Source organism: Streptopelia decaocto (genome assembly GCF_964273445.1).
Source record: "Streptopelia decaocto genome assembly, chromosome: 5".
Classification (NCBI taxonomy): Eukaryota; Metazoa; Chordata; class Aves; order Columbiformes; family Columbidae; genus Streptopelia; species Streptopelia decaocto.
The window spans coordinates 41,223,386-41,248,468 of NC_138659.1; the positions used below are offsets into that span (position 1 = coordinate 41,223,386).

The 25,083-nt window shown below is 39.7% G+C and overlaps 1 protein-coding gene across 1 annotated transcript in view; it reads left to right on the forward strand.

The window, feature by feature from the left end:
* The window catches only part of FAM13C (family with sequence similarity 13 member C), a gene marked incomplete at its 5' end in the record, with an annotated part of 125,833 nt that overhangs the window by 59,938 nt on the left and 40,812 nt on the right, over window positions 1-25,083 (forward strand). The window contains 3 exons of the mRNA XM_082052655.1: window positions 12,883-12,921; window positions 17,744-17,800; window positions 19,557-19,755. Of these exons, the coding sequence (XP_081908781.1) occupies window positions 12,883-12,921; window positions 17,744-17,800; window positions 19,557-19,755 (295 nt within the window). The remainder of the gene's footprint in view (window positions 1-12,882; window positions 12,922-17,743; window positions 17,801-19,556; window positions 19,756-25,083) is intronic.

Genomic DNA, 25,083 nt, shown 5'->3' on the forward strand with positions numbered 1-25,083 from the left:
GAAATGTTACATGGATGATTTATTGTGTGTGTAGTTTTAGATGCAACTGTAATTTTGAAACATGGTACCTCTATAGATTCACCAAATGATAGAGTAGAATAGCAGATGAATTATGGCACCATATAATGGGCAATTTCAGTATATCTCTTTGGCTGATTTCACAGCCTTTTCAGTTAGTGCTGGCTGTGTTGGGTGGATATGAACATCATTTGCTGCAAAGGGTGGCAGAAGACTTTGTGGCATTCAGTTCCTTTACTCCTTTCTTCTTGCTTTTTAACTTTGGCATATGACTATTTGTAAAAAATAGTAAGAAGTTCATTTGCCTGCTCTCCATCACAGGTGCACACATTAGTTATGGTTTTACAAACTTTTTAAGATAGTGGGGATTCATTTTAATGATGTATGAGGAGAAATGCTTACCCTGTATTGAAGAGCGGGTTAATAATGAATGAACTCTAAACTTTCCTCTCTTATATAGATTTAATATCCCTGTTGATTTAAAAATGCAAAATGCTTTTTGCTAGAGGATGACTCTTCTTCAAGCTCTCCATAAAAGCATTGCTGTTCCTGACATCAGCTGCATTTGTTTGAGAGAGGACTCAGCTACTCTTTTATTCTGCTTGAAATTCACTGCGCAAAACTATAATGTGATTGAGCAATGAGCTGTAGAATACCCGCAGGCAGGGTGCAGGCACCTGATAGCAGGATGACTCAACTCTCCATCCCCCCACTCTGGCATTCAGTTGTATTTGCCTTATGTTTGACTAAGAAATAATTCGCTAGATTCTAGACCAATGCACTTTCCTAACACTTACTGTATGTTTCACTTAAAGCTTTAAGATACATTTATATATCATTGTGATTTGCTTAGATCTACACTGTGATTGTGCTTTGGTAATCATTTTTAAATTATAGAATGCAAGGCAGTTGAGAAAGAACACACAGAAGTGATTTAAAGGCTGACTTTTTAAAAAGAGAGCTATTAAACAGGTTACTCACAACCATGAGTCACTTGAATTGAGTCACACTTACTTTCTTGGTAGCTATAGATTATGTTTTTCCTGTTTCTCCACACAGCTATGAGTAATGCTGTATTGAGAATTATTACTGCTTTGGAGAATGGCTTTTCCCTACTCTGTGAGATGCCCTGTCTGAATGCATTTTTGTATTGGGCAGTTTACAATGCCATTATTTGGCCTCTTCTTTCAAAACCCTTGAGTGTCTGGTTGTGTAAGACAAGCAATGAAATATGTGCCTAGTGTTGAGTTGAGTAGACAAGCAAATAAGGGACCTCACTGTCAATCCATGATTTGCACCATTTCTGTGAGGCTTAATGGGAGATATTAATAGTCATCCTGGTATACATTAGCTCTTTTGCCACCTACTGTGGCAGACACAGGAGCTTTGGTGTAGTTATGCGTAATGGAGATGATCTGTGGGGAACAGACCAAAAAGAATGTGTGTGTGTGTTGGGGAGGATGGGAGGCGAAATATGTCCTGAGATAGTAACTGGGTGGGTGCTTCAATAACTGTTGAAGCTGGGTTTGGATGTGTTGGGTTTTTTTTCCTTCTATATTTGTAGTGAGCGTGCATCAACACAGCTGTAGTGTTAGGCATAATCCCAGAGCCTTTACAACCATCATTCTAGACACAAAAGTAGCATAATATATATTGGCCAAATGTTTTCAGCTTGGTGGCTACCTAAAATTAGTCTGAAACTGTGTAGGTGCTTAAATGTGGGTTTGGGAGCCTGGATTTGGGTTAGAAAATGTGGGCTGTACTTCTCAAGCATCAGCAAAGAGAGGGAAGATACGGTAGCTCTGAATATTCCTGAATATGCCTACATTTAGACTGCAATATTCAGTGCTCTTTTTTAATAAGTACTGTCAGAATTTTTGTTAATATAAAGGCAAGATGTCATTTTGTAATCTTTACAGAAAAAAAAGTGGATATTACAGTCACGATTTTAAGGATTATTTATTATTTTTCACTGGCTCTGCCTCGGAGTATTTTTCTAAAGACTGATTCTCTCCAAAAATGGATCGCTCACCTAGAAATAAAACTCTCTTACATGACTGGTATCCTGCTGACTGGGGCTGCATGACTGCTAGATGAAAAAATATTACAATTAGAATGAAAATGTCTTTCTTATTTTTACTTCTCTGCTGAATAATGTAAAACCCAAACCAATTTTCTCCATTTTATCAAAGAGGTCAGGGGACAAACAATTTGAGTTAGAAAATGTGATGATGTCATGAAGAGCACTCAATGTGCTTTACAACAAAGCATTTAAATGCCTCAAAAGGGAAAAGTAATTTTCACTGCCTTTTTGTAACAAAACTATTGCAATAGATAGCAAAGTGGTAAAGCTGCTTCCTGCATAATTGTCTTTCCCATATGCTTCTGCTTCCTTTCAGCAGATCTATACAGGAAATACTTGAGTCACGAATAGTTTTTATTGGGACCAAACTTATGTGAAAAGAGGTCATTTGTTCAGTGTCATCAGCTGTTGTAAAATTGTGCAAGGTCAACCCAGAGAAAATTCTTGCTTTCAAATCCTTTTCGAGCCTTAAAAGCTGTTGCTAATTTGGGATGAGAACACATTGAAACAAATAACCAACTGAAAAAGAACATGAAATGCATTTTTATAACTGAAGGGCCGACTGCTGTCCTCTGTGTGTTCTACAGCAGCTTACTGAACTAATTCTGGAGATCTTCACGAGACATTCTAAGTCAGAATGAAAAGACAGCTCTTTTGCAAAGTCTCATTAAGTGAGATTTGTCTTGCTTTATGGAAGAGGACCTCCCCTTAGGAGTTAGAAAGAGCTCCAAAGTTTGGCCCCATGAAAATCATGGGCTGTTTTAAGGACTTTTCTGCGGTGCCATAGGCAGTAGATCACCTGGCATCTGGCTATGTTAGAACTCAGATCTTGGTATTTGGGACAAGAAAGTCCATTACTTAAGAAATGGAGATGTCCCAGTGGCCGTGGTACAGGGCATATCTGCAGACATGCTTGAGCTTGGCGCTATCTCAGGATATTTCTTGCACAGCGAGGGAACTGAGCCAGCTCACAAGATAAAAGGGCGCACACAAGCAGTACGCAGTGTGGCAGGAGAATAAAAAGCCAAGAGTACAGATGGTGTGTGGTTACATGGATATTTCCTTGGCTTTGTAAAGAAATCACATCCTGTGTTCCCTGTGTTGCAGTGCTTGCTACAGGTCTATCTCTTCCCCAAACGACCATTATACAAAATAAAATGCTTTTAAGTAATGAAAAGGTACATTCGAACATGTGTATAGGACATCTCTGTGCCATTTACTTATATTTTCTTTAGGGTTCTGGTTTTATGCCACAAAAGTGAATATTATATAATGAAACTGTATGATTTAATTTCTGTAGAGTGTTGTGTCCTATCCTGGCTGTTTTACTGTGTTGAATGCCATAACATAGTCTGCTAAGAAGGTACATTTGGGTGAAATAGAATTTCCTCTATTTTTCCCTCAATCTAAAAGAAAAAAAGAAAAATATTTTGCTTACTGAGAAAAACAAAACAAAACAAAATTTGTTGTGAGTTAATCGTTTTCTCAAACTTTGGAAGAAAAAACTTTTATCTGTGCTGAGGAGTGATGCATTGTCCTTTTGGTAAGTTAAAATAGCAGGTGGTAGGACACTAGTACAGATCATGAGCCTGGATAGAAATAGAAGCCAAGTAGAGGAGACTACTTGCTATGAGAAGAAATTAAAACAGCAAGGGAGAAGCTGAGAAGGAGTTGACCACTGACTGTGGCTGTTAATATTGTCTTATTCACGGCATTTCTGTGAAATACAAGTGCAGGGGTATATGTCATAAGCAATAAGACTTTTCTGATGTCAGTGGATCATGATAATGGAAAAGAAAATGATCTGAATCAGTGGTTTTCAAATGTCATTGACTATACATTATATTGAATAGAAATTCAGAAAATCAACTTGGAAAAGAAAAAGGTAGGATTCATTACCATGCATTTTTTGTGATGGAAATGAGAACTGGCCACTGGAGCTTCATTAACTCCCACAAAAATAGAAAAGCTTATGCCCAGAAGTAAAGGGACCTCCCCCAGCTGCCCATCCACTACTGTCTTTTACATTGTGATTGTTTGCTAATGTTATTTGCTGTATTTATTCTGGAGATTTTTCTTGCCTTCCTATTATGTCCTCCTAGATCAGTTTCATTTATTTGCTAACCACATTCTTTTCTGTCTTTTCTTCTTGTCTAAAATTCCTTGATATGTGGACAGCTTCTTCTCTCTATGAGAGTTCAGATAGCTGGGAAGAAATATTATGTTGAACTGAGAGTCAGAAATCAGTTAACTAAGTACAGTTCTTGTTAGGCTTTTACCATGGCTTGGGGGGCTCCAGAGGGGCCTGTGAGAAGTTGGATCTGTCTGGGTTTTATAGTTATGTGATGCATGCAGCAAATTCAGAAAAGGACATGTAAATAAACACATATCAGTTTTGACTTAATGACATCAGCTGCTCTTTTGGCTTTACTAGCCCCTGAAATCGATGAACACTCAGCAAAAGAGTGACAGGATTCGTGTGTATAAAGACACTGACTGCAGTGAAAGGGGTTACAAAGCTCTCTGTGGATCCCGTGTGTTGTACAGTTGTATCATCTGGTGTGTACAGACAGAGATTCCTTGTTTTTTTTTCAGAGGTAAGAAGCAATGTTATCTTTAGTTTTTTAGACATTCCAAATGTGCAGAGTAATGCGGTGTAAAGCTAAGTCCACTCCTAAACATCTGTGTTACTGCCCACATTTTCTTTTGTTTCCAAATGAGGAGGAGTTCAGGTTATTTATGATGGTACAAGAGTCTTAAGTTATAGTTTAAATTACTGTAACTGCATTTGTTACTATTCTCTTTCTGAATTTTAGTAATCACTCTAAGTGTCACACAAACAATAGTGGTTATTCATATTCTCTGAATACGATCTGAATTCATAAATAGAAAGTAGTTTGTGTTGAAGTTAAGTGGCATATAATGGTGTAGTTTTACCTTTCATATCTCTGATTAGTTTATACATTAATACTTCATAATCTGGCTGTACTGGTTAGATTTTCCTGCAGTGCAACAAAAAATGGAAAGTAAGAAGCGAGCTATGAAAAATAAATATTCAAGGACTTAGGGGGATCTGTCTGGCTTTATACCCAAAAAAGTATTCAGGCACATCAGATCCAAGGGATCAGTCCTGCTGGGCTGTCAATACTGTGGGCAATGTCCTCAGGTGGTGTGAGCCAGCGTAGCTTTGCACGGACCCGCGGTGCAGCTGCCCAGCCCTCTGAGAGCAGCTTGTTGGTGTTTCCTCCTTGTAGTCAGAGCACAGAAATACACAAACACATTTCGTAAACTAGACAGACGCTTAGAGGGGATTCGCTGTGAATGTTTTTCATGTTACCTGAAATCTTACTCAGATATCAATAGGACTAATAAGTGGTTGTTGTGCAGTGCATAGTATATGAGTATATGCTCTTCGAGAACACATAATTCCTGATAATGGAAGTCTTTGATAATGCTAATTAAGGAGGTGTTGCCTATATGTCACCGAGAATAAGCTCTCACTTTAGGCAGCAATTGCTGTAAGTTGGTTTTGTTACGTGATTTCTGCATTGGTATAGATCTGTTTTATATTATTCTGGCTTCTGTGCTGCTGGGAAGATGAAACTACAGGCGAAGCAAGGTAGTATGTACTACTCTGATAGTAACATGGAGGACAGAGAGCAAGGTTTGCAAAGTACCTCATGAGTAAGTATACTACTACAGACAGATGTGGCAAAAGACAAATGCTGAAGTCTCTCAGGTTTATGGTTCTGTGAATAGATGTTCGGAAGAAACATAAATGTGGTTATATACATATGCATGCGTGTGTGTGTGTGTATATGCACACAGGTCATGTGATTAGGTTCCAAGGTGGTAAGGAAGAGCTCTGAAAAGAGAGAAAACTGGGGAAAAAACCTATCTACTTTCTTGTTTAGTTTTTGCTTTCAGAAAATAGATTACCCAGCACAATCAGCATTGCTGCAGATGTCAACAGTCATCTCCCCAAAAACCAGCCAAGAATCATGAGGATACCTTCATATATACTTTGCATATGTCTTTCTCGTGTTGAGGCTTAACAAAACCCAAATTGTGTGACTCCACTTTTTTGAATGTGTGAGCAGCTCTTTGCTTGCTTTTCCATTTACTTTCAAATATTCAAATTTTTGAGAATGTGGTTTAGCTTAAGTTCACTTTTCCATTTAATTTTTTGTTTGAAAATGCTAGGAAAGCTATACATTTAAGCCTTATTTTGGCATTCTTACTCATAAATTACAGTTTGGCCTCTATGTACACGGTCATGTTCACATTGTTCAGCAAGATACTGCACTCTCATAAAGAAAAGGAAAGGAAATTCTTGAATGTTTGACAGTGCAATCTGTTCCTGGCTGACTGCCTAGTTCTCTGCAGTTCTCTTCAGAAGAAGAAACACAAAGTATGGAACTCCTTAATTTGGGCTTTCCTTAATTTTGATGTTCACAAGATGCTAATTCCTCTTAATAACTTTACTATATATAATACTAATTAATGCTGTTAAAGTTTTCTATTGGTTTTAGTAGGCCTCTAAAATGATCAGTCTGGGAGTGTAGAGGAGGAATGTGACCCTGCAGCATTTCTGCACGGTTAGATAGCTCAGAAAAAAAAGAGGGAACACTGTTTTAGAAACCTATCACCACCAATACAAAACAAAAATCCCCTATTGCTGCCTTTATCTAAACACATTCTCCACACATCCAGAGAAGTATTATTTTTTACAATGTATTTGACTTTGTCTCTCTTCCTACTGTGACAAACAAAATGAACATCATGAGCTTGCAGACACATCAGGCAGCTAAATTAATTCAGAGAGGTCATTCTTGCAACCCAGATGCTTTCTTAAGTAGTGGTAAAGATCAAGGCTTCTTAAATAAGAACTACACTTCAGTGATCTGTTGAAGCGTTCTGGGTACCCCAGTAGAATTAGGAGTCTATGTATATGTGTGCATGCATTTTTTGCCATCTTGCAATGCTTGGAGGAAAAACTGGTTTTGAATCAGTGCTGTGTTGAGTCTAGCCTGATGTGTGTAAACCTGCTGGAAATAGTTTTGTCATCTGTGGCAGTATTACATTATCTGCAGTGAATGACTACAGTCAAACAAGTTTTAGTGCCTATAATAGCTCAGCCACCAGCATGAATTTGACTGGTACAGTTGAGTTTATTGTGCAGCCTAGTGCATTTTGGATGATGGTTCTTGGGCGTCTCTACAGAGATTTTCAGCAGAGCTCATGGGACTTCAAAAAGCAGCTAGTTTTTGAATAACAAAATTAGAGGCACAGTTCTGTATTTCCAGTGTAGCACACTTACACAAGTCCGCAGACCTATAGGAGACAGGGTTGTGTTAATTAACCAGGGCACCAGTAGCCATGTAGCCTTCCAGCAGGGAGCTCAGTGTGGGTGCCCTGCCCCAGGGCGTACCCCTGTTCTTGGGAGGTTTCCCCCTTGGCAGGCTTAGAGCTTGATCAGCTGTGTGCACCTGAGCTACAGAAATGGTTCACAAATTAGAATTTCCAGTCTGCATAAAATTGTGCATTTCTGAGGTATTTTTCCCTTCAAAAGAGCAGGGATTTGACTGATGTATGGCTGTGCCTTTTGAGCTCCAGGGTAGATGAACTTGGGTGTACTATGGGAGTGTGTATGGGATTCAGAGGCCTGCTGCTTAGAATGCTCGTGTAAGGAAGTATATGCAGTTTGCTCACTGAAATACCTTCAGAAAATATAACCCCGAAGGTCTCTGCAGTTGCACAAAGCTTTATCCAACCCAACATATATACGCCTTATGGAAGTGCCCTGGTTTGGGTTATGACAACTATGCCTCTGCTTACGTTCAACTCAAGCCTTTGCCCACATGCACTTGTCTGTGCATTTTAAGACACACAGCAAGATCAGCTGAATGCTTTTTCCCCCCAGGTTCACTCATTCAGATGATGTACTAATTAGGTCACTGAAAAAATCAAAGATACAGAAACTGGATTGAGTGCTCCCCAACTGGCTACTAGATTTAATTGCTGTATTTTAGTTGAATTTGTCTTAAGATGTTTTCTGATGTCTCTGAGAACGTTACCAATAAAAAGGCAGACTGCATGTCCAGAAAGCAAGTCAGTGAACACATGAATATGTTGAGCCTCAGAGTGTAGCATTCAGTATTTATCACTACAGGAAGGAGGCGTGTGACTTCTCTCTCACATGGCAGCTCCTTGGTTACTGCCTTACTGATTGGAAAATAGCAAAAGTATCCTGCAGGATCACTTTTGAAGAAAGGGCAAGGTGCTGGAACGACTCACTGTGATTAACACTTCACAGCAGAATGATCCCTGCTCTTATCCCATATGAAATTCCTGTATGTTGGAAGAGAACAGACTTGCTGAGGCAGAGATGAGTTTCTGTGGTCTCAGTTTGTTTTCTGCCTGAATAAAAATGTTTTATCACAAGTGTGACCTCAGAAGTAGCAGTGTGACCTGACAAGCAAGCATATTTCATCTGCTCCTTGGTGGACTTGAATGTATTTTGCCCACGTGAGCATATGCTGTGTATGCATACAGGTGGGAGTGAAAGCGCCTCCTTGTTGGTATGATTTGAGAGGGAGATGAAGGACTGTTGGAACACTTCAGGGTATTGCTACTTGGCAGCAACACGCATACTCCAAGGCAAACAAATTTGCTCAATATTTTTATGAGTCTCTGAGCTCAGCTGGTTCTGGCAGGGGTGATTTGGCTTCATCCAGAGAGGCAGTAGGGGGGACATCACTCCAACTTTGCTTTTATTTGGGTAGTAGAACATGAGCAACTTCTTCCTAGAGCTGGAGGGAGTCGCCTTGGACTCCTCATCATGCACAGCACTTCATGCCACGTCTGTCATGTCCCTCTACAGTGTCTTGGTGAAGCTCCCTTGGAAGGCCTAGTCATAGTGCAAAATATAATTGCTTCAGATGCAGCAATTTCAGCACAAGCACTTTGGACTCTGTGGAATACTAGATAATAATGAAGAAAATAGTCTTGTGATAAATGTTAATCACACCTCATAGGATTGCGCTGAATTTGTCATTAAATAGTAGATATTAAACGCAGAAATACTAACTTTCCCAGAACCTCAGAGAGTTCAGAGTTCTTTGTAAATAGGTAATTCTCCCTCTAAACATACACTTTTATTTCCCAATACAAATTCTTCATTATTCTGTAGTTAAGGCTGAAAGGCCTCATCATTCACCTGAGTCAGAAATGCCATTAAGAGAGCACAGTCATTTACTGAGATGAACAAATTTTGGAAATTGACGTGAAGGTTTTGTTCTGCAGGTGAAACCAAGCTGCAATGAAGTTTGCAGGGGTGTGTGTGGGTGTGTGTGTGTGTTTGTGACTATTTACACAACTGCAGCTCACCCAGCTTCGCTATTCCTCCTTTCTTTTTTCTGGCCTTTTGATCTTTATTGTTGCAAACTCCTCTGTTCTCCTGAAGCCAGAACTACTTCTGCCTACTTTTGTCTCACTACCTTTCTCTTCCTTTGCAGTCTTCTGCAACAAGACCATACTGTCTTTATAAAGAATTCACTACCTGATATGTGTTTAAAGTGCCAACTACTGCTGTTCTGAGATTATGAAGGTATTATTTATATTGAGCAGTTGTCTATTACATGCAAAACTGAGCTGAGTGTTTCACATTTCAGTCTTCCTCCTGACCTAGCAGTAATTCTTTTGATGATACCAACCAAATAAAGAATGCTGATTTGTCAGCCATGAATAAGCAATATATTTGTCAAATTTTTAGAAGTGAATAGCAACATATTTTTGAATCCTGGTATCTCCAAAATACATGTAGATGTTTGCTTTAGAGTTGTCTGACATTTTTCTTGTCAGCTGAGAGCTGGCATGTGATATTTGTGTTGGCTAGATCAACATTTGGCAAAAGAGGGTAAGAACAAAACTGGGTATGAAATGGGAAGCTTTTTAACAGAGAAAAGTGTCTTTCCATAGATATGATATTGCAAACATATGAAACACTTGAAATGTTCACCATAAATAAGGAAATACTGATTCAAAAGCCTTATTTTCAGAATTTCAAAAAGGTGTATTTTAATGACTTCAAAGTATAAAATCCTTAAAAATATATCTGCTACTGAATGGTGAAATGCAAAGTTTACTTCACGTACAGGTGTAGCATCATTTTCATTTGGACTTCAGGATGATAAGAGACCTGGCACTTCATGTGAATTTGGTGTTGAAATATATTTGGCACTGAGAATTTCAGTATGCTGAAGAGTGATGTTTTATGGCATTACATACTTAATTGGCTTTAATGTCATTATTGAAAATGGGGAGGTAACACCAGTGTTATGTTTTCCTTGCACCTGGGACTTATTGAGAACTGGAGGTGCCGGTTCAACCATCTTTGGTTCTCCCTTGTAAAGCAGGGGAAGGCCAGGGGCTCTTTGCCAGCTCTGGTCTCACCCAGAGCACACGGATAGTAAGTGAAGGGAAATGGGGTCAGCAGACAGGCCCAAGCCAGCATTGTTGGTGAAATAAAGTTTTGCCGCTAAAGAGAAATTAAATCCTTCTGGGAGGAAAAGAAAAGAAGTAAAGTTATTGTCAGCCTACTATAGTTGTTCCACTAGGAGCAGGATGGCTTCATCTATACAACTGGGGGATTAGCTCTGAAACAGAATGCTGGGTTTAGTTGGCCTTTATTTTCATGTATTTAATAACATTATTCTGTTTTACTTTAAATTTGTTTTTTATTGAATGATTTCACAACCTTGCAAGAAGAGACTATCCAAGCAACACCTTTAAAACAAATGGAGTTTGTGAGTGACCTGGAAGAAATGTAAAATGCTTTGCTAGAAGAGATATAACGACAGCTATATAGCACTGTGGTTCAGACAAACAACAGAAAACCTATGACATTTCAAACTTGATCTCAGTCCAAAGCAAACTGATCTTCAATCATATTCTGTTAGGAGTAACAGCAACAAAGCTCTGCAGTATTTTTGCACAAGGCATGAATTAGCAGTGAACTTTTGCATGTAGAAATGGAGAAGTTATGTTTACAAGAGCATTCTGTGTTTGTTCCCCTTCTTGTGTGGGTGTCTGTAGAGGAGTGTGGATAAATACTCAGTCTCTCTTTAAGCTCTACACTAGCCAAGCTGTGATACTTATCAATGTGATTTTGTGACAAAAAATTGTGAACCTAGCCTACACCATTAAAAATCAAGAGCCAAGCCCCTAAACATTCTGAAATACGTTTATTAAAAATGGTATCAGCTTTTTTTTTTTTTTAATGACCCTCTACTTTTTGAGCATATAAATTGAGGTTTTTATTGTCACAACAGCTAGAAGCATACCTTCTGTTCAGGTGCTCTCCTGCACACAGAAGAACAAGAAATAAATTTCTATTTGTATGGTCAGACCCAAGAAACTGGAAAAAGGAGGAGAAAAAATTGGAAATTTTAGGTCTAAGGCAAGATTTAAATGCTAACCATTGAAATCAGCTTTTCTGTTCACCCTTCTCTCACAAAACCTGCGAATCTGTAGGGCAGAACTCCCTATAGACTGGGTGTGATATTCTGATCTCCAGGTAATTTGTGCCATTATATAAATTGACATACATACATACATATATATATATATATATATATATATATATATATATATATATACACACACACAAATATGAGAAAGAAAATAGTAAAATAGTGTGTGCAAGCAGGTAGGAAGGCTGGGAAGGGGTGCAGATAATTTACATTGTTAGTGCTGTTGGTGAGAGAAGGGAAATGGTCACGGCTGTGGCTCCCGCCTGCTGCTGCTGCCTGGGGAATGTGTGTCAGCATCATGCAGTGGCACAGGAGGAGGACACTGCGCCTCTTCATCCCCGCTCCGCTGGGGCTGTCGTCTTTGAGGTGCCATTGTCACAAACAGGAGTGCTCATACCATGCTGTTGTCTGCATCGCCTCTCCTCCCCCACTCAAACAACAAAAAATCCCAGTTCTGGTATGTAGCAGTGGGATTATTTTTTTTCCTGCTACTATAAGATTTCAGGATGATCCAAGAGTGTATTTACTGGATTTGAGAGGTGTCATTCGAGGGGGAATTCCACTGCCGCCTCAAAACCAGTAGTTCACAGTATCCTCAGCTGACCCTAATGCATGTATTACATCAGGTCTGAAACATTTTGTTACAGGAGCACAGCAGCCTATTCCTTTCATAGAAATGGTTTCATCTATTGCTTGCTGTTAGGTTAATAACCTTTTGCTACTTGAACTGTCCTTTCTGCCTGATTATTTTTTCCTCACTTCCCCTGAGGTTTGGCCATGAGCTGAGGGTGTAAGAGACCACTAAACAAGAAGAGAAAAACCTCCAGAGACCTTAGCCGAGCAACCCTATTTAAGAAGTAAAAACAACTGTGTTTGAGGAGCCAGTTACATAGAGCAAACGTTTAAAGGACAGAATGCCAAATACTTGTTTGTAAACCTAAGCCTTTATTAGCAGCATTGTTACAGTTAGAAAATGATCCCTCTCTGAGCCTCACAGGCTACCTGCATCTCTGTATTCATTCCAAACGCTGCTGGATGTGCTTTGTGAGTGTTGTAGGACTAATCCCTCTAGTTCCTTGATTATGAGCATGTGCAGAGCAGCTGAAGGTACGGTCGTGCATGTAGAGCTAACACACAGAGACTTGCCTTGCAATGCCATGTCTGTGCATGTGTTCCTACAACCAAGAAGGATACAGGGAGTCTGCCTGCCTTGCTGACTTATCTGATGTTTTCTTGTTTCTGTTTCAGCATTCAGGATAATTCCTTCAACACGACAGCTTTAGCAGAGTAAGTGAACACCTTAAAGATATTCTTATTTTTAAATAAGAATGATGAGTTTAGTTACTGTAGGGAAAAACTGTAAGTAGTGTGAGAGATGTCCCATGCTTTCTGTCATATATTTTGATTCAGTTTTCTGTATTCTAAATATACTATTGACTGTATAGGAAGGATTGCATGAAACAGCTGCCTGTACACGCTCTGTGACCATTTGGCAGTGAAATACTTTTCTGCGAGAATATACGTTTGATGCACACCACGCATGTTTAAATGCATGATTTTAAGCGTAGGATAAATCTCCTGTGAAAACATTGCTCATTTCTTGTACTGATGATGTTGACAAACACAAATATGTCAGTTTTCTAAGAACACATGGTCTAAACTTCCTCCAAGAATTATTAGAAAAAAAAAAATATTTGCAAGTGTTTTGAAAAAAAATAGCTCTATGTTATTTAGACAGGCCAAGTACCATCTACATAATTTCTTTGTAATCAATTCCATAAACTCATTAAAAGGCCTTTCATATACATCATGATCATGAGGATATGTTGGGCTTTTTTGTTGTTATTTTACAGAGAAGAGAGAACATTAGAAAGTTAGAAAGGCAAAGGCTTTATGAACTATTACAAATGACATAGTCTTTCTTTTATTTCAGTCTAAACCACTTCACTTTTGGTGTGCTCTACGTTATTATTTTGCATGCTTTGGATTATTTCAAAAGCTTTTAGGGAAGATTCTTCAGCAGTAATGTGCCAAGCAGTTTCTCAGGAAGGAAATGATTTATAGATTTGTTTGTGTGTTAGGCGAGTTTTGCACTGCTAAAATGCACATAATTTTAAAAAACCCTAGATGGACAGTGAGCTGTTTGCCCAAGTGCTGTGGGGACAGGACACGTTCTGGAAGCAGGCCAAGTTGTAATCATCTGAGCCATCCCTAAGTGTTGTCAAAAACACTACAGGAAAAGTAACATTTCATAGAGATCTAAATAAATTCCCTCTTATATGTTGCTTTGATTTATTTGCTTACATTTGCTTTATTTAATATTTTAACTTAGTCGTGCTTTTCATGTAATTGTGACAGATATGGAAAGATTTAACAGAAGGGAATAAATCATCAAGTAATTTTTTTCATTATTTTCCTATGTCCCTATTAGTTAAGTGATGAATTATGTTCTGTAAAATTCTGGGATGCTCGCAGAAGAATAACCAGATTACAGACAGTACATTTTTCATATTTTTCTTTTTTTTTTTTTTCCTCCTTCCCTATTGTCTGTCACTAAGTACATCCATTGCTTCCCATAGAGATTCCCCTGGAGTGACCCGGTGCCTGCTTTACCCTTGAGGTTTCTGGGACTGGAAGGTTCTGGCTGGTCACTGTGGTGCTTCGTGTGCCCATGAGGGCAGGGACAAGGCTGGTGCAGGAGCTGCTGCCTCCTGCCAGCGCTGCCCTGCCTGGGGAAGCCAGAGGTGCCTGAAAGGGGAATCTCCCTTGTTTAAGCTGTTGTTGGTTTTGTTTCAGGGACTTTAACTTTTAATCTTGTCTTCCCAAACACAGAAGTAGAAACATGCTTTTAGAAAACAAAGCAAGCAAACAATGACATCTGAAAAGCATTGAGCAAATGAACAGATTTGGTTTCCAGAGCTGATTTCCCTAAATCCTGTTTAGGTCCTCCCCATAAAGCCTCTCTTTGAGAACTGCTGGGGATGCATGATTCTTACTGATTTCAGCACTAGTTGTTTGTGCTGGCCATATCGGAAAATAGGTCACTTTTATTTAGCAGAATAAAGAGAGAGCTTGCCATGCAACTTTAGACATCCCCATTTGACAATTTCTCTCTTTACTTGTGGCAAAGGCAAAATTAGGGCTTCCTGAATGGTATAAAATCAGTGATACAATACTTCCAGGAACATTTCTTCAGACAAGGCAAGTGCCTGGGGCTGCTAAGCTTCCAGCAAGCCATGCGTGCAGCCTGGTTTAGAAGTTGTTCATGTGAACATCTTAAAGGTCAAGTCAGCAAAAGGGAGCAGCTTTCAAGTGGTACTGAAATGGCTGGTATGAAAAGGTGAAAATGGGAGAAAGTTAAAAAAGCTAATCCCATTAAACCAGAGATCCTTGGACAAAAAGAGACAGTTCTATAAGGAGTCAGAGCAGCACTCCATCTAGACTGGGATTCCATCTCTGACCCAACTCTGGCCCATGCCGTAAGATCAGTAGTGGTTGTACTTACTTTATAGAGACATGCCCATCAGTCAGTAGTTGGATTGAGCACTGAAGGAAAAGGATTCATATCACTGATTTTGTCCAAATACATACTTCTTGCACAATATAAACTTCAGCCCATGTGGATTTGGGACTTGAAGCTGTTCTGGTGTATTCTGGTGTTTTAGGGATGAGTGACATATTACTACAGTTTTTGGGTTGCTGTGAACTCTCTCTACTATGTGGCCACAAGCTTTCACAAAATGTAGCAAACTCTTGAATATCCCTATATCTGTCAAATATAGCTAAAGTCGAACAACAAGATTTACAGGTTACTGGTGAGAGGAGCATGTGTGTGTCTGTTGATATGTGTAGACAAGTGATGTGAACACATAAGCTGTAATTCTTAAGCTCAGGTAAAATCACTCTGTCCTTTAATGATGAGTATTTGCATTGTATCATGAATTCGTCTTTTCAAAGGTCTTGTTATGGTCTTAGCTTCAAGCACTATCTTGTGTGAGTGAGCCTCCTTGGTTAATAGTCATTCTTACAAAGAGAAAAAATTCTAGTAATAATTTCAGAGTGTGTTGTTTCTGAAATTGCTCACAGTCTTTTTATGACATGATGGACATGGTCTTCTCTGATTCATTATTGTTTATCTTTCCTATCTACTACTATCTGGTTATTCAAATACATTTTGTCATGTTCACTTATGTTGTTTATAAGTTCTGTCTTGTGTTATGACTTTTAGCAGTTTCTGAATGTTAATTCAAGATGTGTACTTCTCAAGATCACCTTGTTATGGCCAGCTCAGGGAAAACAACCCTCGGGGTACTTCCCAAGTTTAGGAGTGTGCACACAGGTATGCACACATACACTTGGCTGGTGGACCTGTGCTCAGTCATCCATTGTCTCCCCAGAGACTGTTCCCAGTAGCCAAAATGGTCTTTCAGGACTGAAGGTTGCCAAGTGTGGTAATTGGTAAGAAGAGGCCATGAGTGGTAACAAGATGGTAACAGAGCTGGTTCCTCCCATCTCCTCTTCCCGTGGCACACACAGGAGGGAGAGTTCGTCACTCTAGAGGGTCCCTGGCCTTTGTTGACTGTGGCTCAGCCCACGGTGTGCAGCACACCTGGTGGCATCTTACCCTGCTCTGACCTTGGCACTGTCTCCTCACACTGAATTTCCTTGCTATATTTTTCTCCCTCTGAGATTTACCATTGTGTTTTCTATTTGGGTTTCTGGTTCCTTTTGTACTGGGCTTCCTTCTTCATACTGCCAGTATGTCCCATCCTCACACCTTGCTGGTGTCAGAGACATGTAAGGCAATTAGTGACACAGCACGGCAGAAGGTGTGACTGGCATTCAGAGACAAAGGCAGCTGGATTTCAACAGTGAATTTATCCATTTTGTACATCAGTCCCTGTCTTCCACCTGTCACCTCTCTTTGCCTTGTGGGAAGAACTGCACCTGTGGCAGGAATGTTGTGTGATGAAGAGGGATCTGCAACTGTAGTTATATGTTCCAGTTGCGAGCAGCAAATTCTTTCATCCATATGCTGATGTATTCAGGAAGTGTAAACACTTGAGTGTCCCTTTAAATATTTGCTGCTGCAGTCTGGCTTTTGATAAAGATACAGCAGAAGACTGGAGGAAAAGAAGAATATATTAAAAACCTTGGCATCAAATTGCAAGGCAGAGCTATGCATCTATCACTTAATGTGCTCTGTCCTAAGCACAGCAGCTCTTCTGAAAATTTAACAAGTCAGTGGAAGTACAGGCTGCTTCCCCCGTAATGAAGAGATTCCTCTGCCAGCAAACCTCGAGTGATCCAGGCCTGCTTAGTGTCTGTGCCCTGTGAGTATGAACAGAGGGTGAGGAGAGGGGCCTGACTTTTCCCCAGACATGATATCTGGAAAGGGTGTATGCGTATTTGTGAGGAGCGTATGCATATATATGTGTGTTTATGCAAAGAAAAAATACCCATAGATTTTGCAGTTATATCATTCTGCAAAGTTCAGCTGTGCTGCACATATAGTGTTCAATGCTGAGTGGTTAGCATATTTATCCAGACTTCTCTTCGATTATGACAATTCTTTTGTTTGTAACTTAAGGGGGTGCAATTGATTATGATTCTTCAGGTATGTTAAAAAATACTGCTAGTTCATGTTTTAAGACTAATGATCACTTTATATTTTATTTGGGGATTCTTCTCTTGCTGCACAAAGAATGACTGCTCTGCTATAGTTAATATTTTTCTGAGTCTAGCAGCAAAACACCCTTAGCTTATGGTTTCTGTTTTTTTCTTTTTTATGTGAAGTATACTATAAGCAATTAAAATACAAAATATCCTGTAATTTTCCTATAATTTTTATGGTAACATCTGAGTTCTTTGTCATCATTATTTCCATCTGGCTGAAAATGATATACCACATTATGTACAAATAACATCTCAAATCCTCTTCTTCCTCCGGGGTTTAGATTATCATGGCACAGCTAGGGCATTAAATGTCTCCAGCTAAGGTGTGAGAAGGAGAAATGTGTTTATACTTTAAGCTGTGCTGGTGTGTTATTAAAAGCTAAATTTATGCAGCTGACAGAAAATCAGCAATTGTTTTGTATCTGTTTTTAAGGTGTGATGGAGATTCAGACTCTGTACATGAAGATCAAGAAGCCAGTTCCAGCCCCAGGTATTGTACAGCAAATTTTGTCTGAAATTCATTGGTAACAGCTAAAGCTGTCAGAATGCTTCTGTTAAACCATTAGAAAGAAACCTTTGTTCTCATGGGAATGCAGAATTTCTGGGGTATTACCTGCTAAAGCTACTAGTATTTCTGGGAAATGTGTATTTGTCTTGTATATTTTTATGTAAACAATATTAATTACTGTTGTTATTATATGTGTAAATATATTATGGTCTGCGTTCTGAACTTCACATCATATTACTTTCATTCAGATGCATCTCTGATGCTAATACATTGAATTTTACTGTACAGCAGCTGGTACAAAGTAGTAGTAAGCAGAAGTTGACAACTGTGCAAGGATATACTCATTGATGAGTGTCTCTGTGAAAAAAAAATCCTTCAAACTGTAATTGAACCAAAGTATTCTTGAAGCACGTGTCTTATGGCTATGTTAGTGTACGTTGATTGCCAGAAGATGCAACTTAACCTTTCAGAAGAATTTAAAAATCAGATTATACCTTAAAATTAGCAACACTTCTGCATATTTTTGAAATGCCCATAGGATATAAAGCACCCCACTCTGTAACTATAACAACTGCCTTGGAGCACACTTGCAGAAGGCTTGGGCAGCAATGGCGTTTAACTCCATAGGCACCCTGCAAGCATCCATCTGGATGCTCATGGGCCACAGATGGAAAGTGAGTTTGGCAGCTCAGAATCCTTAGGAGAAAATGTTAAATTAGCACATTATGCTTTCTAAAAAAATCTCAGGGTGGTTTAATTCAATAGTCCTTGACTCCTTCAGTTGTGAACATTTCCCACCAGGAGAGAGGTCATCTCTCAGCTAACCATTAGGATTTTAGCAACTGAAGCTACCATCTGAAATTCCACCTGCAAACTAAGCCACAGCCAGGGATTTTGGAGCAGTAATGCCGGTCTGCTCATCCGGCCAAGTGAGCACAGGCAGCCTCGCATTCTGCATTGCGGTAGCTTTCTTAACGGTGCCAGGGACATGCTTCCCGTGGAAGGCGTTAGACCATTCTAAGGTTGGATTGACTGGGTGTGGGTAAAACTATCAAGGTCTTCAGAGGACAGGTTGCACTCTGTAGGCCAGGTGGAGATTGAAAATACCTTTCCCAGATTCAGTGGTTACCTGGGCATCCAGGAGCATCTGTTTAAACCACCAGATGCAAATTCACCAGATTGTACAGGAAGACCTTTTCTCCAAACTGGCAGCACATGGTACTTGTTCCTTCCACCCAAACTCATCTCTGACTGTTCAATCCCTACTTTGTGTGCTTTACCTCCCTCACTTTGTCCAAAAACCCCCAAAACCAGAGACTGTCAGAAGGGAAGTGCAACTATAAGGGGGAATTATTGTATGAGACAACATTTTTGTGAGATTATAACCTAGTTGGAATCATTGGATGGGGGAAGATCTTCTGCACAAAAAAAAAGCAGTTTCAGATTTTATTTGGGGAATATGAACTATAGGGCTGAAGCCAAGGAGTACCTCTAAAAATGACTCCACAGTTGAATGTGTAATAATGTAATAATAGTACTTTAGCTTGTGATTTGGCAATAAACAGTAGCCTCTCAGATTCATTTTGCTAACATATGCAGTGTCTGGTGTGTAGACTACTCAACTTGGTAAAATTAAAATGCCATGAATAGCTGAGAACTTGTTGTTGTTCTTCCTTCACATTGTTTTGACAGGTGTCTGCAGTCCTGCCTGATGCATTTCAATTTTATTTTCTTATAGAGATGATGATAACAAAGAAAATTATCCAGACAACACTGCTGTCTTAGAGGAAAGGCAGCTGCCTTTGCAAGATACTCAGCAGCACAAGCAACAAGCTTTAACTGTCTACACTCTAAAGCCTGAAATGGGAAACTTAAAGCTAAGAAAACCTAAGCCCGTTGCAAAGGTAGAAAATGGAAAAAGCCATGAGGAAAGTCAGGTAAAGAACTAAACTTACCAAAGGTGGGTTTATGGCACAGTGTCTGAGCAAACATACCTTTTGAATTGCAAAGTGGGACTGCCTGGTAATCCATGATGTGACTGAGCCCCTTCAATAGTCTACCCTGATTTTCAAGGACATGGAGTCCTGGAACCCTCCTGTAACAACAGGCAATTTCTTCCAACCTGGGAACTGCAGAGAGGGGTGTGTTGCAACTGCTATAAGAAGTGAGCGGAGAGCAGAGCTGAATATGCGCAATTATCTCTCTTTAGATTTCCTGTGACTGCTTGCACCAAATAGGAACATCTTGTTAGTTGCAGCACTTGATTAGACTTTTTCTGTTTTGTTTATTTGACAGAGGATCTCCTGCACTGGTATTTTGCCTGCCGATGGAAAGATTTAGTACTTTCCATTTAATCTACTCCAATGCAGATTCTGATAGCAGAGCTCTTGCCCACAGGCTTCCTTGAGTTGAGCTGAGGGAAGCAGAACTGTAACTTTTCTAAAGGCTATAAAAGAAGACAAGTAAGGAAGATGCTTCTGCTGCTGCCTGTGGAGGTACATTGCTATGCAGGTTCCAGAGTTACCACCCCCAGCAGCTGCTGGAAGTGCCTCTGCTCTCCCTGGGTGCTCCCCAACTCATGTCTCATGTGTAGTGCAAGGGATAGAGCTCTGGTCCAGGTATAACCCCTCAACTAGAAACATTCTCATAACCAAGACAGTTGACCTTAAAGTTGATACATTGTTGGCCTGTAGTAGGTACAAGGTCTGAGACATGTTGTATTTACTATGTTCTGTCTCTCCTCCATTCTTGTTTGTGGATAGAAATTGCATTCCGAAGTGCTTTGAACCCATCATAGACTGGGAATCATTTTGGTTCATTTTTTCAAATTTAGAATGGGAATGCATAATTTTGGATGGATGTCTTACTTTCTGAGTGAGGAATAAATACCCTTTTGAATCCCAGAAGAAAAAGTAAAAGCAAATGGCATCCCAATGGTATTACCACAGCCACTTGCAGGATATCAATGTCAACTCTTGCCCCAAACTTCTTGCATGTTTTTGCTGGAGTTCACCTCTGAGATGAATGGTAATAACTGCTGAATTTTTGTAGCTGTATTGCATTACTAGTAAATGTTACTTAGGCTGCAGGGAGATGAAGCGTGCATGTTTATCAGCAGATAAAAAAAAAAAAGATAGAAAATTTTGCCCTATGAAGAGCAATTGGAGGCACATCAGGTAGAGGAGTCATGAAGAAGTCAAAACCAGGGCAACATCTCTTTCAGTGACTTCTGAGTCTCCTGTCTGCTCCCTGTGTGTGTCATGGCGATATCTCTCACCCAATGAAAGCTAATGCAGCACAGATTTGCTGCTCTATGGTATTTTGCATGGCCCGAAGTGGTTAACTGAAAATGTTGATGTTCTTTCATGGGAAACTTTTGGAGTGTATAATTAGACTGCCACAAAATAGCAGTGCAACTTAGATATGCAGCCTCTGGAAGGAAAAACATTCAGGCAGATAATTGTCACATGGCCCAAGGTCTTGAATTAGGAAAGACAAAATTTGTTCTGGGACCCCACACCACCCATTGCTCCCATCTCTGGCATACTGGAACAGGTAGGATGTGTAGGCACTATTTTATCTCATCTATGATTTGATGAGAGTACTTGAGGCATGAGAGCTAATGTAGAGCTTTGAGAATAATATAAAACATAAACACAAAACAAACATCCCTCCATAACAAGCACTTCATGTTGAAAGACTCTTCAATGGACATCGTATATCTCCACTGTGTTCAGTAGTGCTTCCTGTAAAGAGTTTGCCCCTTAGAACAGTTTGCAAAAAGAAGCTGTTTTGGAGAAAGCATTTACCTATTCATTCTGCATAGGCTTCATTCTCATTAGTAAGGATGTGCATGCTGCTTGACTCTGAGTGCTTACCTTGATGCATATTCAGCTACCTCAAAGGATTTTCTTTTTAAAGAAGCAAGCATCTGGCTCCTGGCTTTGTTAAAGATGCCTATGGAAAACAAGGCTCTGCTTGGGAGGAGCTGTGTGAAGGGTTTGTTTCTGTGTGTGGGTTCTCTTTGGGATCCTTGGTGAATTATGACCTCCCAAATCCTATTGCAACTGTCTGTGCTAACAGCCCTGGTCAGGAACTTGTAGAAATTGCTTCTCCCCATTTTGAAACTGAAAGCAAAGTGCTGCTGTGTTGTTTCTAGTAGCTGTTCTTTATATGCATATGGGAGGTTGTTATTATTGGGAAAAGTGGGTCAGACTGATGCTTCAAAACACTGTGCAACTGCATATACCTTCCTTTTGTGAAACACTTTGCCACCAAGCCACTCAATGAGATAAATGATGTACAAGCAGCTCTTGTCGAGCTGACAAATAGCAATATCTGAGTACACGCATTTATGAAAGAGAAGCATGATGCACAGCACATGCTGATTAAACTGTTCATTCTCATTTTTCTGAGTTTATTGATAGAGTACTTTTTCATTAGTCTTCTCACTTCTCCAACCTGTCTTCTCTGTGGCATCAGAAAGAGACAATGACAATATTGCAGTGGCAGGATCTATTTTAAAGGTGTTGCTCTGATAAGCCAAGGAAATGTTTGCTACTCACTCCTATGTGTTATAAGCCCATGAATTGTTTTTTAAGAAAATTGTCCCTTTAAAATCAGAATAGGCTATTGGAAGATAAATGTGTTTGGTGCACGTGTTGGGAGGATTAAATTCTGTTTGGATGGGAACCAATTTTTTGTGTCTTTCTGTTAGTGAGAATGCAGGGGATTTTCACTGTAGAAAGGCCACTGAGAGGGACCAGACCTCTGTGTTCAAGTAGAGGAAAGATTTTGAGCTTCACAAGGCTCTCAGTCTGCTGAAGTGTGATTCTTGTGCCTCTGATGTTTTGACACAAGTGTAGTACTGTGGTCATGTACCCCTGGTCGTGAAGAAGAAACGGTTATTATATTTACAGTGACGATTAACAGAACCAAATACTGTACCAAGTGACTTCACTTTACCACTTGTCAGTTGATAAAATGTCACTAGAGTAAAGCTCTACATTGGATATTGCATGGGGGCAGGAACTGGGTATGGGGGCAGCTGTAACCTTCCCAAAGTATGGGAAGAGAAGCAGACTGCTAGAATGTCATTGTCATTGCATTGCTGTACTCCAGCTACTTGCTTTCATCTGTCCTATGGTTTCATGAGATTCTTTAGCAATTATGCTATATTAATCTGTAGAAAATTCAATTACTTAAGTATTATTTGACTTCAAGAGGTGAGGAAGCATATGCTCAGGGGAGTCACTGCGAGAACAGATGGTGAGGAATGGAGAGTCTGCTTTCCTTGCCTAATCCTTTCTCCTGTCACTCACTTTTGATGCACAGTCATGAATACATTTTATTAAATGAGCCATCCTCAAATGCCTTATTGATAATGAGGCATACTTATTAAATGACACTAAACATGCTAGCTAATAGGTAGATACAGCAAAAGTTCAGTTTTAAAGTGGTATTGTCAGAGTAAATGACTATAATACTGAAATGATGGCTTGACATCCAGTGCCTAGAGATGAGAACACTGAAAACTGCTGCATGAAATTTGGTATTTTGAGTATACATGAAGTGGGAAAATTGCATGGATTCTGAAGAACTTCCAGTTCTTTGACATTAAAATTGTTTAAATGCACAGGAATCATAAAAACAGAGCCCATGTTAACACATTAGCTACACAAACACAAGAGTGTGTCAGGCAGTCTGCAAGTTCCACTTCAGTTTTTAGGTATGCTCTATGTTTAAAACATACCTCCCATCATGGATTAAATGTGTTCAATTCACTGCCCATTAAATATACCAGCTTATTTTCTTGTATGGACTGGCATTTTCAGGAGGGGTAGGAGGCATTTCTTGCTCAGGACTTCAGTCTTGACTATCTTCTATATTGATGCAGCACCATGACGTACGACAGGGCTGTCATCCCAAATGCTAGTACAATATTTGCATGGTGCTTGCACCTGAAGAGAGACGGAAGTGTTTTTGTGTTGGATGAAACATATGAAGAATGCAAGGCACTTTCTGGAATTCAAGAGCAGACTAAGCTTCTGTGTAAGCCCAGCAAAGGTTTGCATTCCTATACTGTAATTCAGATACCTTGATAGAGACGGGTTGTGACATGCTGTGATTTTTTTGAGGAAAATAGATTTTTAAAAAATTTAGATTTTGATACAGAAGCTGATTTATCTCAACATGTGTATCCATGATGGTAATTTTTGGCTGTTTCCAAACCCACGTATTATTTTGTGTACAAAGCAAATATCATGGTAGTTATTATGCAGCACTGAGTCTTCTCAGCAATGCCTGGAGATTTCCCTCCTCACAGACTGCTCATCAAATGCAACCTCACTGTACGAGCTTCACTCTCTGTAGCGAAGCAGAAACGAAATACAGTAGAAGACAGCACTATAGTATTGGATGTCTTTGGCACATCAGGAATGGATTTCATTGCTCTTAAGAAACAGAATGTAGGGTATTTCCCTAGGGTTACTCTTTAACATCCTAATGACATAACTTATGAACAACAACCACCAAAATAAATAAAATAAATAAAAAAAGAGGACCAAAAACACTCAAGTCCTCAAAAATCAAGCCTGCAAATGAGCACTTATTACCAGCATATAGTCTCATCCTCAGCTTTCCCACTCACCTAGCTAAAAGCATCTTGAATTGCCATGTTCTCTCTGCTGATATTGGAGAGGGGTATTTGTTTCAGAAGAGCCTTCTGCTGAAGGAAGTTTACCACTTCAACACAGGTTTGGCTTTGCATCGTAACGGGACTGACTTTCTTGGACTGATCGACTTAAAGATTATCACGGACTCACAGAATGTCAGGGATTGGAAGGGACCTTGAAAGCTTATCCAGTCCAATCCCCCTGCTGGAGCAGGAACACCCAGATGAGGTTACACAGGAAGGTGCCCAGGTGGGTTTTGAATGTGTCCAGAGAAGGAGATTCCACAACCCCTCTGGGCAGCCTGTTCCAGGCTCTGTCACCCTCACTGTGAAGATGTTTCTTCTCATATTTAAGTGGAACCTCCTGTGTTCCAGTTTCTATCCATATTATACCACTGAGAAGGCTTCAGCCATAATATACACTTCCTTGTCTTGAAATGCACTTGTTTAACTTATTTAAATAGCACCCAAAGTTTTCTTTTTACCTGTATTTAACAGCTTTTGTGGTCAACTTCTGAAGGTAAACACATCTAAGCATAAATGTTGAGGCTCCTGCAAGAACTCTAGACAAGGTCTTCAATTGGTATAAATC